The sequence below is a fragment of the Ovis canadensis genome, chromosome 3 (genome assembly GCF_042477335.2).
Source record: "Ovis canadensis isolate MfBH-ARS-UI-01 breed Bighorn chromosome 3, ARS-UI_OviCan_v2, whole genome shotgun sequence".
NCBI classification, from domain to species: Eukaryota; Metazoa; Chordata; class Mammalia; order Artiodactyla; family Bovidae; genus Ovis; species Ovis canadensis.
The window spans coordinates 211,083,828-211,101,158 of record NC_091247.1 but is presented as its reverse complement, the minus strand read 5'-3'; the positions used below and the strand labels follow the sequence as shown (position 1 = coordinate 211,101,158).

Below are 17,331 nucleotides of genomic sequence, written 5' to 3'. Positions count from 1 at the left end.
ACTAAAAAGATTTAAAATTTAGAATGTTAAAACTATCTTCCTGAAGAAATCATGCCTCTCCCAGACTTCTTAGTTTCCTCAAATAATGAAATAATCAGTACTATTACAAAAGCAACTACAAACTCTCAATAAGACACATGTAACCACAACACTGACTGCTATCATATTTTGTGGAAGAGCACCTTGAAGTTGAGTTTTTCCCTAAATCATAAGTCCATTCTAAAATCACCAACACTTTCCATTATTTATATTTATTATTATTAAATCTTCAGTACCTGGGGGAGTACACGACTTCACGGCTAAACCACAACAACACCTGGAAGGTATAACAGGGACTAAATGGACAGAAATAGAAACTGGACCCACACGAGGCCAGGTGCACATAAAGAGTCTAGAGTTGTGTTCTGCAGAGCAGAAGCTTCCAGTTCTCTGAAGGGGGCCTGCAGTTGTGGTTGTAGCTGGAGAACCGTTCACCTCCACCTCCGACTCAGAGGCTCATGGAGACTCTGCACCTTCACCGTGGCTGCGGCTTTTTCACAAGCGCATCGTCTCAGTTCTCTGCAGTCCTTGGAAAAAGCCTTCCCATTGAGGATGGTCACACAGTCCCTGCTTCTTAGGCTGGTCAAATCTATCATAAGCTCAAACCTCAAAAAAGAAAGAAAAAAGTTATTTTATCATAGTTTATTTCTAAAATAAAGAAAGTACATAGGGAGGGTCCTAAGCTAGGTAAAGTTATAGAATAGACACCCAGAATGAGTTTACTGAAAAGATGGGGTCACCAGCCTCTTTCCTCTCAGCCCCTCAACTTCCACATACATTCCAGGGGCATCAGGTCACTCAAAACAAGAAAAACTATTTCTGACTAAAATTAAAATACATGTTGTCATCCAACTTATCATATGATTTTACTGCCATCTGAAAAATTATCTATCTCAGTTTATTTAACTGTAGAATAAAAAATAATCACATTGAGTATGTACTCTCTCCTGGAAAAATAAATCTTATATAGGTATATAGGGGTTTCCCTGGCAGCTCAGATGGTAAGAAATCTGCATGCCATGCAGGAAACCCGGGTTTGATACCTAGGTTGGGAAGATCCCCTGAAGAAGGGAATGGCAGCCCACTCCAGAATTGCTGCCTGAACAATTCCATGGACAGAGGAGCCTGGCGGGGGCTACAGTCCATGGGGTTGCAAAGAGTCAGACATGACTGAGTGACTAACACTTTTCACTATAGTTATGCAGAAAGATGTCTGCTCAAACATGGCTTTAAATTGTTATTTTTTTAAATTGTTATATATTTTTAATTAATTTTTATTGGAGTAAAGTTGCTTTACAATGTGTGTTAGCTTCTACTGTACAACAAAGTGAATCAGCTATGCATGTGTGCATGCTAAGTCACTTCAGTCATGTCCGACTCTGCAACCCCATGGACTGTAGCCTGCCAGGCTCTGCTGTCCATATGGATTTTCCAGGCAAGAAGACTGGAGTGTGTTGCCATGCCCTCCTCTAGGGGATCTTCCCAGCCCAGGAATCAAACCCACATGTCTTACATCTCCTGCATTGGCAGGCATGTTCTTTACCCACTGAGCCACCTGGGAAGCCCAAATCAGCTATATGCATACATATATCCTTTCTTTTTGGATATCCTTCTCATTTAAGCCATCACAGAGCACTGAGTAGAGTTCCCTGTGCTATACAGTAGTTTCTCATTAGTTATCTATTTTATACATTAGCATCAGTAGTGTATATATGTCAATCTTAAACTCCCAATTCATCCCAATTCACCCCTCCCATTCCCCCTTGATATCCATATATTTGTTTTCTATGTCTGTGTGTCTATTTCTGCTTTGCAAATAAGATCATTGGTACCATTTTTTTAGATACCACATATATGCATTGACATATGATATTTGTAATATATTTTGATGATATAGATATTACACTTACCAATCTCAAAGAATATACCATACTCATTCCTATCTAAATGCACATATAAGTTAAACTAATTTTTGATAATATAATTGTTTATATTGTAAATCCTCAGAGACTGTATTTTGAAAAAGTACTCCCCATTTCATTGCAAGAAAACCAAGAGATCTAAGGTTTTGCTTTATCTCTAGGTATTGACAAGTTGTAGAGTTGTGTGACCTTACACAGGTCACCATTACAACCTGGGCTTCAGTTTATTCATCTATAGCAGAGCTTCCTCTCTCTCTTGCTCTTTTTTGCTCTCTGTCAATGAATCCCATCTTACGAGCCATTCTGATAGTAAGGACTATATTCTGTATGTATCTTTGATATCCTCCTACACAGTATCTTGTCACTCAAGAAAAATCTATTAAATGCTTTTCCCATGTAATGTGCTAAAGGCTTACAGTTCGGAGGAGTAAGGGGTTCCATCCATCCACAGCCAGGCCTTGCCGCTGCCGTTGCGGGATAGCCCTGTCCAATAAGAGTAGAAAAACTCAGAGTAGCTCTGAGGCATGGCAAACTCCTGTGAAAGGCACACAAGAAAACCTTTAGCTTTAGAGATGTCATATGGGCTGGCTTGCATTTTAATACAGGAACAACACATGAGTCCTGCCCGCATAACTAATAGGACATTGACAAAAAATGGTGTGCATCCTGAAGTCAGCTAATTTGCTCAGTTCAGTTCAGTTCGGTCGCTCAGTGTGTCCGACTCTTTGCGACCCCATGAATCGCAGTACGCCAGGCCTCCCTGTCCAAGTTAAAGAATTATTTTGTCTTAGTAAGCATGGACTGAATACTGATGTGCTAAAACCAAGAATCACATCAGCCAAGATTTAGAAATGATCCACTATTTTCAAGTCATAGGATTAAATAAGATTGATATAAAAAAATGTGGGAGACAGATTTGGAGACATTTCGGAAATGGAAGAATCTGGAAGGAAAAGTGCAGGAATGTGAAGAATCTTCACAAATATATGTGACAGGGACCGACCAGGAAGGAGAAAAGAATAATGCAAAAAAAAAAAAAAAGGTAAAAGAGGAACTTATAAGGATGATTTATGTCTCAGATGAAGAAGAAAAATGTTTCATATATTTGTATATACATTCTTGTGTATTTATATATAGAATTCCTTTTCTGCTGTCCATATTGATTATTTCCCTCTATCTATTCTCAGTCTCATCTATATCTATTCTCAGTCTCATCTATATCTATTCTCATTCTTTAACATGAAATTTATCTAAATCTGTTATAATTATACATTTTTATGTCTTTCTTTTCCACAATACTATGAATTCCTTAAGGACATACACTTCATTTTATTTATTTTCACATTCTTAACCCCTCAGATAATTAATGTCACATAATGGTTCAATAAAAGTTTATCACAAATATAAATGAAGCTATTGTTAAGCAACAGTCAGAAAACAGGCATATCAAAGGAACTGTAGCTGAAAATATTATCACCAAATAAATCATGACCCCTTCATGTTAAAAGTTCTATAAATAAATCATATGAAAGTGATTTAAATATATATAAATATACAAAGTACATGAGAGAAATTTTCTATATATCTTTCATAATAATATTTCCACCCACTGAATATAGTGTTCTTCAGTGGTATATCTGAATCCTCAGTATATGCTGGAGGTGGAGGAAACAAAGAGAATAAGAAAAATTAACAGAGTTTATGCCAGGTTACACTGGCTTGGCCAAATAAACTACCTCATTTTCTGCCTAAACTAAGCCATCAAGAAAGGATGAAAAAGATTATTTTAGTAGATGAGAGAGACTGCAGAGTTTCATCCATCATAGATTTCAGGAAGTGGAAAGGAATTAAGATGCAACTAGAAAGATGTTCTTCCCCGATGGCTCAGCGGGTAAAGAATCCACCTGCAATGCAGGAGGAGACCCGGGTTCACTCCCTGGGTCGGGAAGATCCCCTAGAGAAGGATATGGCAACCCATTCCAGGCTTCTTGCCTAGAAAATCCCATGGGCAGAGGAGCCTGGTGGGCTACAGTCATTGGGGTTGCAAAGAGTTGGATACGACTGAGCATGATGCACAAACACAAGTTTACAGAAAGATGTTAAGAGTTTGCAGACTTAGTTGAGTATTAATTTTAATTAAATAACTCTGTTGATAAACTACTCTGTGCCATGACCCCTGCTGAAACAATGATAGATAAATAATGGTCATACTGATGGGAATTTAATTCAAAGTCAATAACAAATGTAAAAGAAAAGGGAACAACCACAGCATTTTAATAGTGAATTTGAATTGTATGTACCTATCAATAAATGCCAATTTTATTTTCATATTTTCCTTGACCACTCTATGTTAGGGTTATAAACTTCCAGCAGGCAAGGTATTTATTTGCAGATTATGATTTAATTACATGGTTTTCAATCAAAAGTTTTGCCACTTTCACAGAAAGACAGGAAGTGCTATTTTATTTCCTCTGATATGGCACCAATATTGCTCCCTTCTTACATAAGCCAAAAGAGGTTAAGAAATTGAGACATTCTTTATTTGAGTCCTGACTGATGGTGAATTTGAAAGGCTTTCTTTCGTGTTTCTAAGGGGTGGATATTTGTTGAGATCGTTCTACAAATGATGACCACAAGGGATCACTCAAAGCAATAAAAATAAGATTAAGCCTTGATTACAATAAATAAGAGAGTCTGTGGACCTTGATTGCTTAGAATCTTTTTATTAAATTAATTTTTATTGGAGTATAGTTGATTTACAATATTGTGTTAGTTTCAGGTATACAGCAAAGTGAATCAGTTATATATATATCCACTTTTTTTTTTAGATTCTTTTCCCATATAGGTCATTACAGAGTACTGAATAGAGTTCCCTGTGCTATAGAGGGATTTTTATATATAACAGTTGTGTATATGTTATTTATTTTATATATAATGGTATGTATATGTCAATCCCAATACCTCTTTCTGAGACTACTTCAAACACTCACCAAGCCTCAGGACCTTACCAGCACTTCCTGTGTGTTTATCTTCAGCATAGTCGAGTTCTCAGCAATGCAGAAATATTCACAGCCCTGCCAACTCTTACTTTCTTTATAGAATTGGTAGCATTTGTCCCCATGCCATTTCCATTTTTCTGGGCAAGGGCTACATCTGTGTTCTTGAAAAGAAACCACATTTAGTAAGTTATTTTCTACCCTGTCTTCCTTCTCTCAAAATCACATAATATTTGATGACCCAAGAAACAATTGACTCTTTCCCTCTCTTAGATATTTAATTGCCCAGGCAATGATAATTACAAATGTTTACCAAACACCCACTGTATGCCAGGAATTATAGTTGGGTTTACAGCAGGAACAAAAACAATACAGTGGGATTTAGAACAGACATGATTTGCTTTCATGGGCAATGGACTGTGGTTAAAACTTCAAATTTCTTGCCCTGTGTAATTCAGCACAAAAAACTATATTCAATTTCATAAAGAACCTTTTCATCTGTTCAGAAACTCAATATGCATTGGATTTGAGAAACCATTGGCGTTTCTATAATTTTCTTCCCCAATATCCTCTTATACAGTAGTACAAGGATTTTTTAATGAAATATATAGCAATAGGACATGGATTATTTTCTCACTCAAATATAAGTAAATAAAATTTTAGAAAAAGACCACATAAATACTAAGCCAAGCATGAATTAAACCAGCAAATCTCCGTGTGTCTGAAGTTAAGATGGACATCAAATTCAGAGAAGCAAGTGCACAGACCAAGGGTGAGATGGACGGAGTGGGTAGTGAATATAAATGCAAGAACTAGGCTCTCAGAGCCATGGTCTAACACCTATGTGGGCACATGGTCCTGGGCCTTTAAGAGTTGGGTATCTGAAACCAGGTCCCTTGTGGGTATGCAGTGAGATGAAAATTCCATCATTCCACAAAAATATCTTTATTTTAAAAGCAATCCAACGTCAAAATGTTGACATCTTAAAGTCTGAGGTCAACACGCAAATGGTTATTATATTCTTGTTTGTATTTTTCTATTTGAAATATTTCATAAGGTAATCCTGTATTTTATTTACTTGTAGTGTTATTTTGGTTATTCAAAGTTAATTGTACTTATTATTTAAAAATGTCTGAACTTGATGAATCCTGTCCTGTACTGTAGATACAGTTGAACTGCATGATCTCGATAACTGGGGATGACCTGGCTGTTCAAACCCTTTATTAAGTTTGCCAGATGACTTGCTGAATAATACATGTTTCCCAGGTACACTGATGGGAGAATCAGCTCTGTATGGACAGATGTGCTGAGAACAGAGAGAAGCTCAGTGATCAGGACTTACCTCCAGTTTTGTTGTAGAGCTCACGGCAGAGTTTCTCAGCCACGTGATGCAGAGTTTCTGCAAGTTTCCTGTTTTGGCTTCGAAGAGATTGCAGCTGTCGGGAGAGATTCCCCAATTTTTCCTCCTTTTGCAAAATGCTGTCTTGCTGAGTGTTAGAGAGCTGGTAGAACTGAAAAACTAAACCAAATTACCAAGTGAGGCTGGACAGCATATTTCTTCACTTTTATTTCTATTGTCTACACCTGGGGAAAACAAAACAGTACGTTGTTTGAGATCCCAGGCTCGGAGATCTCATATTGCCTACATTCAAGTTTGGGCTCTAGTCTATAATAAATTGCATATCTGAAAATGTAGAGTTACAATAACTGTTCCCAGCTTCAGGGATAAATTCCTTAAACATATTTACTGTTCAATAAATCTTTCTGTGTATACTGTCAAACCATTACTCAACCTAAAAGTATAAATCATTTATCTATTAATCATTATATTGAGTATTGTCAATATACCATATATTTTTATCACATTCATAGTAATATTATCATTTCTATATTTCATAGCTTTGTAAACTGGGTTCAGTGAGAACAAGTAATTTTCTCAATATGACTAGGCTAGAAAATTTTAACTTAGCTTTAAATTCCAAGTTTCTAAATCTAGGTAGAAACATCCTCCATGAATCATGAGAGTCACTTTATATCACTGAAAAGAATATTGCCTGCAAAACAACAGTTATATCAAAATTGGGGATCCAGGGTAGAAACATTAAGATACACTTTAAAATTTTTTTTTTAAATTTAAGATTACAAACAAGTTCTAAACTTTCCAATAAAAATGCAATTTGTGACATTAAAACCTGCTTTTACTGTTAACAATTTTCTTCAACTGTTCAGGACACATTGTTAAAGGGTCCCATCTGTTGAAATAAATTTATCCCCTTTCTTTTTTGAGTTTTAAACTTAATTCTTACTAGTTTGAAAATTAAAGACTTTTACACATGAATTCTTCTTTATTTGATTTCCACAAGTCTCTGCAAAATGATTCTATAACTTCTTGGACTTTTTTATTACAATAGTGTGTGTGTGTGTGTGTGTGAGTGTGAGTGTGTATTAGTCGCTCAGTCGTGTCTGACTCTTTGCAACTCCATGGATTATAGCCTGCCAAGCTCCTCCGTCCTTGGAATTTTCCAGGAAAGAATACTGAAATATTCTTGGAAATAGGTTGCCATTCCCTTCTCCAGAGGATCTTCCCGACCCAGGGACCAAACCCAGGTCTCTGGCATTGCAGGCAGATTTTTTACTATCTAAGCCACCAGGGAAGCACCCCCTCCTTTTAAAAATAATATTTAATATTAAATATTATAGTGATTAAAGACTTGGTCTATTCTCTGTACCTTGAGGAGGTTGGATATAAATTAAATCTTTCCTTCTGCATGGCCCACTGAGCCATAAATGCCAGAAACAAAACTCACTGTAGCTATAGTCTTTTGTGAAATGGAAAAGAGCTGATGTGTACATACATTAAAAATTGCTGATGTTAAACATTGATGTGAGTGAGTGAGTGAGTGAAGTCGCTCAGTTGTGTCCGACTCTTTGCAACCCCGTGGACTGTAGCCCACCAAGCTCCTCTGTACATGGGATTCTCCAAGCAAGAATACTGGAGTGGGTTGTCATTTCCTTCTCCAGGGGATCTTCCCAACCCAGGGATTGAACCCAGTTCTCCCGCATTGCAGGCAGACGCTTTAACCTCTGAGCCACCAGGGAAGCCCACCTTCTTATCTCAAACAGAATGTAAACATTTAGCTGGAAAGTGATTGTCGTATTTTAATGCTTCTTCCACTATACTCATCATTTACAGGGTTTCATCCGAATAAGGACTTATTCACAGGCTCCAGAATCAAAGTTAAAAAAAATAATAATAAGTATTTCTCATCCTAGACAAACCTTGAAACCAGGATCCTCCCCCAAGTCAGAGTGCGGACTTACACACAAGCCCCAGAGCTGCCAGGCCAATCAGCAGCACCAAACAGAGAGTCAGCAGGATCAGGGCCACTGGACGCCAAGCAGAAGAAGGACGCTGGTGCTCTGCAAAGGTAGGGAACAGAAGCAAAGACAAGGTTTCACTTTTTCTTCCCCTTAGATCTACATCAGTAGCAAGGGAGTAAGAGGAGTTGGTTCTAACAGGTTTCAGGGTCTAGATACCATTCCCTTGGTCCTGGGAAATAGTAACAAGAGTCAAGGCCAGGCCTGACTTAATCTCTGCTAGATTCTTTCATAAATCCCGCTCACTTCTACCTTCCTCCTCTACTCAGTCCTACTTTGCATTGAATCAATTTATGCATTACTGTTAACCTTCTTTTTGTCAAAATTAAAGTTGCAAAAGACTCTCACTAAAATGCCTTAACAAAGAACAATTGTTCACATCATCAGAAAAGAAGTAATGCGTTGTTACTTTTTGCAAAACACTCCCTTTCCCAGTTCAAAAAAGCAAATTGCCTATCAGTAGTGGGGCACTGTTGGTAAATAATCCTCCTGCCAATGCGAGAAAAGTGGAAATGGCATCCTACTCCAGTATTCATCCTTGGAAAATGCCATGGGCTGAGAAGCCTGGCAGGCTACAGTCTTTAGGGCAGCAAAGAGTCAGACACAACTGAGCTACTGGACACAGGCACGCACAATGAGAAGTTATTGTTTTACTGTTTCATTTTGGAATTTCTTTGTTGAAAGTCCTTCTTATTTTTCTTGTTCATTCATTTGATTTTATAGCTCCAAAAATAGATGATAAATGCAACATGATCATCAGTTTTTCAATGACGGGTTTAAGTAATCTCAACCTTGTACCCATTAAGGAACGTAAACAAAACAAAACTCTAGCCAGCATCTTTCCCTTGCCTACAGCCCAGACTTAGCGATGAAACCACCACCACCATATATTTGAAGGAGCAAATGCATGAAGGATGAAATTATGAAAAACTAATATTATCTAAACTATGTAATTTTTACAGAGGCACGGAGCGTCGTCTAACATTAAGCTTTACAGGTTGATTTTTTATTTTTTTAATCTATTGACTTTTCAGCAAGATTTCTGTCAGCAGAGGGCAGACTTAGCTAAATTCATCTCCTGGCCAAACTGGTTTCTAGACACTGACTTAAGTGACATGCTGAAGCATAAGCAGATATAGCAGAGACTTGCTTTCTCCTCTGTTTCTTTCAAGTGGCTGCTCTATCAGGTTTAGTCTAAATTTTTCTGGAAATTGCTAGCTACTCATGACAGCATCCTTAAGCATATCTCAAATAAGCAGAGCCTGAAAGAGTAAGATCAGAGATACAGCTTAAGCTAAACATCCTCCTGCAAACCCTGTCTCTTTAAAGTTCTACATAGCCTATGTAGCTCAAGAAAATTAACCAGATGGATGTTTCTAGATTCCAGAGGCAAGTACATATGTAGACCCACCACCATGGTAGCTTTATTTTTCTCTCTTATCTATTCAGTTTAGTCATGTCCAACTCTTTGTGACCCCATGGACTGCAGCACGCCAGGCTTTCCTACTATCAGATATATTATATATCCTACTTACTTGGGATAGCGGGGAGGAACTGTGGGAGAAGAATTTACCCAGCACTAGGAAACCAGACTTCCATGATGGTGAGACTATAGTATTGAAAGTTTTATTTATTCCTTTTCTTTAAAGTTATTTTTCCTCTAGGTATGTTTTTTCTCTAATTGTGAATTTAATTTTCCCGAGTTTTGTTCCAAGCACCCTGATCATAATGAAGTCTCTCTCTCTTGGGCCACTCCCACCTTAAAATAAGAAAAATTAGCTGCCTGGAGGTGCGTCGGTTTAGCTTGGCTTTATTTTTTGGAAGACAACTCTGATGCTGTCTCCTGAGGCTTGTTTAGAAAAAGGTGCGGTCAGGCCAAGGAATGATACCAAACATCCCTAGGAATAATAAGATATATATAGAAAAAAACCCACCTCTTTCTTGTAACCTCTTACTATAATATGCCATAAATGACTGTAGTGCTAAGGTCAAGTTTTGAATACTTTTTAAATGCCTTTGAAATAAGAAGGGTCCTAAAAGCTTGAAAAGACACAAAGAATTTAAATAATTTGCATAAAGTCACATTGCAAACTGGGCTTCCCAGGTGGCTCAGTGATAAAGAACCCGCCTGACAATGCATAAGATGCAGGTTCAATCCCTGGGTTGGGAAGATCCCCTGGAGAAGGAAATGTCAACCCATTCCAGTATTCTTGCCTGGGAAATGCCAGGGACAGAGGAGCTTGATGGGCTACAGTCCATGGGGTCACAATTTATATGTCCAATAGAGTTTCGTTTCTGAAATATATTTCAAAAATAACATTACTGTATTAGTGTTTTTCTTTCTGGCTTACTTCACTCTGTATAATCGGCTCCAGTTTCATCCATCTCATTAGAACTGATTCAAATGTATTCTTTTTAATGGCTGAGTAATACTCCATTGTGTATATGTACCACAGCTTTCTTATCCATTCATCTACTGATGGACATCTAGGTTGTTTCCATGTCCTGGCTATTATACTAACACATATATATGGAATTTAGAAAGATGGCAATGATGACCCTGTATGCAAGACAGCAAAAGAGACACAAATGTGTAGAGCGGACTTTTGGACTCTGAGGGAGAGGGAGAGGGAGAGGGTGGGATGATTTGGGTGAATGGCATTGAAACATGTATACTATCATGTAAGAAACGAATCGCCAGTCTATGTCCGATGCAGGATACAGCATGCTTGGGGGCTGGTGCACGGGGATGACCCAGAGAGATGTTATGGGGAGGGAGGTGGGAGGGGGGTTCATCTTTGGGAACGCATGTACACCCATGGTGGATTCATGTCAATGTATGCCAAAACCAATACAGTATTGTAAAGTAAAAGAAAGTAAAAATAAAAATTTAAAAAAAATAACATTACTATTAATGATAATTGCTAACATTTCTTGAGTTACTGAGATAAATACTGTATAGGAATTAATATAGTCCATCCTTGCAACTACTTTATGAGGTAGATACTATTATCATCTCAGTGTTACAGATAGGCAGCTGAGTCCTAGAGAAGTTAGTAAGGCAATTAATTAGTTAGAAGTTAGTAAGGCAAGGAAACACAGCTACTGATAATAGTACTTATTGAGTGTGTTATATATGTTTTAGTATTTCATTTGAATCTCCCAATAATTATTCAAGAGGGCACTACTTTAAACTTTTATTTGGATAAGAAAACTGCAGTGCCCAAGAACTGCTTAATTTCCTTACGGTTGCACAGCTAGTAAATGATGGAGCCAGATATGCTATCCAAGCATTCATTCTAGAGCTGAATATTTTTTAAAGGTGATTTTATTTTGTTATTTATTTATTTATTGGCCGAGCAGCATGTGTGATCCTAGTTCCCTGACCAGGGGTTGAACCTGTGTCCCCTAGAACTGGAAGCATAGAGTCCTAACCACTGGATCACCAGGTAAGTCCTGGACCTGAATATTTTAAATCATTTCCCAATCCTCTCAACAAATCCCACATTAATATTTTCCTTTATAAGGGAGCTCCACATGGAATTATAGAAACACTAGCATTTCACCACTTGTAACTTTTCACATCTGTGTTGTGAATATCTTAATAAGAGCCACCTTAAATTCATATATTCTCTACTCTACCATCAAGGTGATCTTACTAAATTTAAGTCTCCCTTAAGGTTAAAATGGGCTTCCCTGGTGGCTCAGAGGTTAAAGCGTCAGCCTGCAATGCAGGAGACCTGGGTTCGATCCCTGGGTTGGGAAGATCCCCTGGTGAAGGAAATGGCAACCCACTCCAGTATTCTTGCCTGGAGAATCCCATGGATGGAGGAGCTTGGTGGGCTACAGTCCACCAGGTTGCAAAGAGTCGGACACAACTGAGCAACTTCACTTTCACTTTCACTAAGGTTAAAGTGTTCCTCAGCTATAAAAGGTCCTGCATAGAAGCATCCCCTCCCACTCTTCAGCCTCAGTTGCCCCAGCCCCTCCCTCATCACTCCTTCCCTTTGAGGACCATATATTCTTCAGACCAACAGTCTACCTTGCCATCCTGTTTGACTTTGCTGATGATTCCCACAATTGTCTGGATCTAAATTCCAATCTGACATCAACGCCTCATCTCTTCTCTTTGTAGTTTTGTCTCCTTTCTTTTATCCACGAATATACTGCACCAAGCTAGCTCTTATCTCTGTGCTTTTATCTCTCCACATATGGTTGTCACTCTGGAAAGACCACCCAGGGCCAGAGTTGCTTTTCCTGGAAAACCTGAACTTAGACTTACAGACTAGATCAAATGTCACCTCGTTCAAAGATACCCACATGTGTAAACACTGTCAGTAACTTATTCATTCCTCTTTGCTTCCGTGACTTCCTACATATGTTCAATAGCAGTACATGACATGCTCTTCTAATCAGCAGTTAAGATCATTCCTTCCACTTCTCCAAGCACCTAAAAATAGAGCCTCCCCTGTGCCTACCATAATGTTTGACTTTTAGTAGGCATGAATTAAAGATGTATTGAAACAATTAGAAGTGGTTTATACCATGACTCTTTTTGTATACAGTTTTTTCTTTTATTTATGTTATCATGGAGCGCTTTGCTTTTTTGGGGGGAGGGAGGCTGCAGAGCATATGGGATCTTAGTTCCTCAAGCAGGGATGGAACCCAAGCACCCTGCATTGGAAGAGCAGAGTCTTAACCACTGGACTGCCAGAGAGGTTCCTCTGCCATGTCTCTTGAATGAAGGGTTTGTGCTGTGGTTCAGGAAATGAAGCTAAAAATCTTGGAAAATTTCAAAAATGTTATAATTAATATGAGTAAGGGAAAAATGGAACTTGGATTTAAGGTTCTCTTCTTACTATTATTTACCCCTTAAACACAAATACGGTTTCATATTTTTTGATAAGGCTATATTTAGACAGGAAATCTGACCCATAGTTATTTCATTCTCTCTCTCTGGTACGTTATTACTGCGAAGTGCTGTAGTTGCAACTCTTTCCAATCTACAATTGAGTTAGAATCTCCTACATTGTAAAAAATAATTTTAGAAAGCACTCGTACAACCCCACAACACATTGGCTCTAACATTTTACCTTTTCTCTTTACAGCCAGGCTCCTCAAAAAAGAAGACAGAAAGGTGGGGGGAAAAGGAATGAAGAGAAAATTATTTAAATTATGTATTTTCTTTCTTAACTACTAGTTCCTTTCAAATCCCTGCTATGAAAAATGACCAATAATCCATTTTGCTTCCTATTTCTAATAAATTGTTTTTAACCTTCCTCTTGCTTGAACTCTCTGCCATATTGTTTAGTATTTTTAAAATTTGCTCTTTATCACCATTGGCTTTTCCATTTCTCTCAAAGTTAGTGTCTCTTGGATTCCTAGAAGCCTCTCTCTCCTGCTCCACATCCATTACTATCTATCACTCATTGTTAGTGGGTCCTACTGGGCCTCTTTCTCAGCCTGCCCTTCAATTATATTCCCCAAGATTCTCTCCTTGGCATTCTTCTCCTGTGTTTTGTCTTACTTTGTTTTCATTTTACATTCCTCAGTGATCTCACTCAGAAAGTTTAATCCCTGCCTGCTGCTGCTGCTGCTAAGTCACTTCAGTCGTGTCCAACTCTGTGTGACCCCATAGATGGCAGCCCACCAGGCTCCCCCGTCCCCGGGATTCTCCAGGCAAGAACACTGGAGTGGGTTGCCATTGCCTTCTCCAATGCATGAAAGTGAAAATTGAAAGTGAAGTCGCTCAGTCGTGTCCAACTCTTAGCAACCCCATGGACTATAGCCTACCAGGCTCCTCTGTCCATGGGATTCTCCAGGCAAAAGTTCTGGAGCAGGTTGCCATTGCCTTCTCTGTAATCCCTACCTATAAGCCATCAATTCTCACGTGTGTTGGGTTGGCCAAAATGTTTGTGTTTTCCTGTAACATCTTATGGAAGAACTCAAATGACCCCCTTTTTGGCCAAGCCTATGGGCTTCCCTTGTGTCTCATCTGGGAAAGAATCCAAGATCCCCTGGAGAAGGGAAAGGCTACCCACTCCCGTGTGCTGGCCTGGAGAATTCCATGGACTATATAGTCCATGGGGTCACAAAGAGTTGGATACGACTGAGCGACTTTCACTTCACTTCATACATTTAGCTCAGAATCGTTACCTCAGACCCACATGAGATATATACAAGTGCCTTTAGGCAACTCCAACTGCTTGTACCTTCTCTTACAAGCATGTCACACTCACAGTGAATCCATCATCTTCCCCAGTCCTGTAGCTTTCTTAGTTGATGGGAGCACCATCTACATGACGTCAGATGAAACTCAGTCAACCTATGCTCTCCTCCTCCTTGCCTTCCCCCTTTGTAACCGGTCACCAATACTTTAAACACTCACTTGTCAATATCTTTCACATCTAATTCCTCTTCCTCATTCCCACACTACTTTAGCTCAGAATCTTCTTACCTCATGCTCAGACTAAAGTAAAGGCTCGGTATTAGCTCATTCAGCTTCATATTCCTTCAAAACATCCCCCTCCAACTCTACCCTTCAGCCATAATATATTTCATTCTCCGTAATAAGTTACATAAGACTGCCATGGCTTTCCTCTTATGTGTCTGGCTGCCTGTAGCAACCCCAGCCCCTTAAACCCTCCCATTTCTGTTCCCATGTCACAAGAAACATCTTAAAGTTAAGTCCACTCAATGGTCACTCCCTCTTTCAAATCTTTCCTGATCTCTACCCTTACCAGACAGAAAGGACCAATTCCTCTAGGAGAGCATGCCCCATCACAGCACTGCATCACCCCTGCTGTTCACATAACAACTTTCTTATTCTTTAAATTTCCTCATAAGCAGGGATCATATCATATTTGAAATTATATCCTCACTATTTTGCAACATGCCTGGCACGACACGGACCTCAAGCATAAGTTTAGGGAAAGGAGTTCTGAAAGCATTGTCTTTCATTTCTATTTTGTATCCTTTGAATTATTTGGCATGTTTTAAACACAAGTGTAAATTTTATATCAAAAATTAAAAACTAGAAAATAAGTGAATGTGGATACTTTATTTTTATTCATTCTAAAGAAAATATTAAATTTTCCCAGGCATAATTGTCTCACAATCTTAAATTGAATCTGAATCTTCTGCATCACTGAAAAACTCCCAGAGTAGTTGTTGCTATTATTTTTAGCAGCAAAATGATATCAGATCTGTTTTTCTAATAAATAATGAGGCTTTTATTGTGACATTCCTCTAAATGCTTGCATTATCATGAGATGGAAACAAAATATCAGACATGCAGGGTAAGACAACTATTATCAGATGTTTGCCTTCAAGACATTTTGACCTCCACTCCTCCTGCTCCAATTGCCATTCTTACAAAAAGGTTGCCAGATGTTTCAGCTGGTGTTTTATCCTGCTCCACCCCTCTCTCCACCCTCTAACCTCAGCAGAACTTACTGGTACACCCTGTTCCTGATCATGCTGATCACTAAGGTTTGTGCAAATTCCCAGTTCTAGTCAAAGCTGAAAATGAAGCTGTATACAAGCTACTTGAAACCACAGTCTTGAGAGCTGACTCTTCACAGGATTTGTTGGAGGAACATACCATATCCTATTACACATATCCGGTGGCTACAGAATCTGACATCTCAAAGTCATCGGTTTGTTTCATATCAAGGAGGCTGAAAATTTCCAGGATCTAGTACCAGAAACTAGATACATTAGTATAAATAAATCAATGAATAAAATCTAAAAAGCTGCCGCAAGAATCCCAGGTGGCACAGTGGTAAAGAAACCACCTACCAAGGCAGGAGACATGGGTTCAAACCCTCGGTCAGGAAGATCCCTTGGAGAAGGAAATGGCAAACCACTCCAGTATTCTTGCCTGGAAAATCCCATAGACAGAAGAGCCTGGCAGGCTAGAGTCCAAGGGGTTGGCAAAGGAGTCGGGTACAACTGAGCAGCTAAATAACAACCTGTGGTATTAGAACCTATTCCCATTTCTACTACAGTTTGAGATTTTTTTTACCAAAATGCGGGTCACATTTCTGCCTTGGATTGTCTGAGTTTTCTAGGAAATAGAATCCTTCTTCTCTGGACTGAGAAAAATATATATGTATAAATGTGTGCATGCTAAGCTGCTTCAGTTGTGTCTGACTTTGTGTGACTGCATGGACTGTAGCCTGCCAGGCTCCTCTGTCCATGGGAATCTCCTAGCAAGGACACTGAAGTGGGTTGCCGTTTCCTTCTCCAAGGGATCTTCCTGACCCAGGGGATCGAACCCACATCTTATGTCTCCTGCATTGGTAGGCAGGTTCTTTACCACTAGAGCCACTTGGGAAGCCCATATGTATATATAGTTATGTATAAATGCAAATATAAATATATATATATATACATTATGAGACAAGGTGAACTATCAGAAATAGCATAAGACATGACTAAAATTACTTTCACATTTTAATCCAATTATTTCAATAATATTCTAGGAGTCAAGAGAACAAAAGGGAATGAGATGGGATGCAATTGCAACAGCAGCCATTATTTATATCACCAAATCATGGAATTTCAGAGGTGAAGGGATGCTAGAAAGCATTTGTTTTGATCCCTTCCCATTTCACAGATAATAAAACCAAACCCCTGATGCTGGCATGACTCTCCCTAGGCCTCACAACTTCAAGAAGCAGAATTATTACAACAAACTATCAGGGTTGCCGTATCTGCTTGGAAATGCCTCTCTAAAGTCGTGAGCTCAAAACTAGAAGAAAGGTAGCCTTTATCAATCTAAATTTCCAGATCAGATCACAGATGGTAACTAAAACAGCATTGGATCTGAACACAGGAAGGAGAAAAGACATTGCTCTAACTGTCCATTCACTCTCACGTTTGCCTGTGTGCTACACAAAATGGTAAAATTAACACACCCTCAAATGCAAACCACTCTGCCAGAAACAGGCTCTTAGAAAAATCTCTGTACATACACTGAGTTTAATTTTTTC

At 38.7% G+C, this 17,331-nt stretch overlaps 1 protein-coding gene across 1 annotated transcript in view; it reads right to left on the bottom strand.

Annotated features, from left to right (window-relative positions):
* Positions 1-232: 232 nt before the first annotated feature.
* The window catches only part of CLEC1A (C-type lectin domain family 1 member A), a 17,492-nt gene continuing 393 nt past the window's right edge, over positions 233-17,331 (bottom strand). The window contains exons 2-6 of the mRNA XM_069585729.1: positions 8,279-8,377; positions 6,300-6,476; positions 4,970-5,121; positions 2,378-2,496; positions 233-645 (exon numbers count right to left, since the gene is read on the bottom strand). Coding sequence (XP_069441830.1) covers positions 471-645; positions 2,378-2,496; positions 4,970-5,121; positions 6,300-6,476; positions 8,279-8,377 — 722 coding nt within the window. The 3' untranslated portion in view covers positions 233-470. The remainder of the gene's footprint in view (positions 646-2,377; positions 2,497-4,969; positions 5,122-6,299; positions 6,477-8,278; positions 8,378-17,331) is intronic.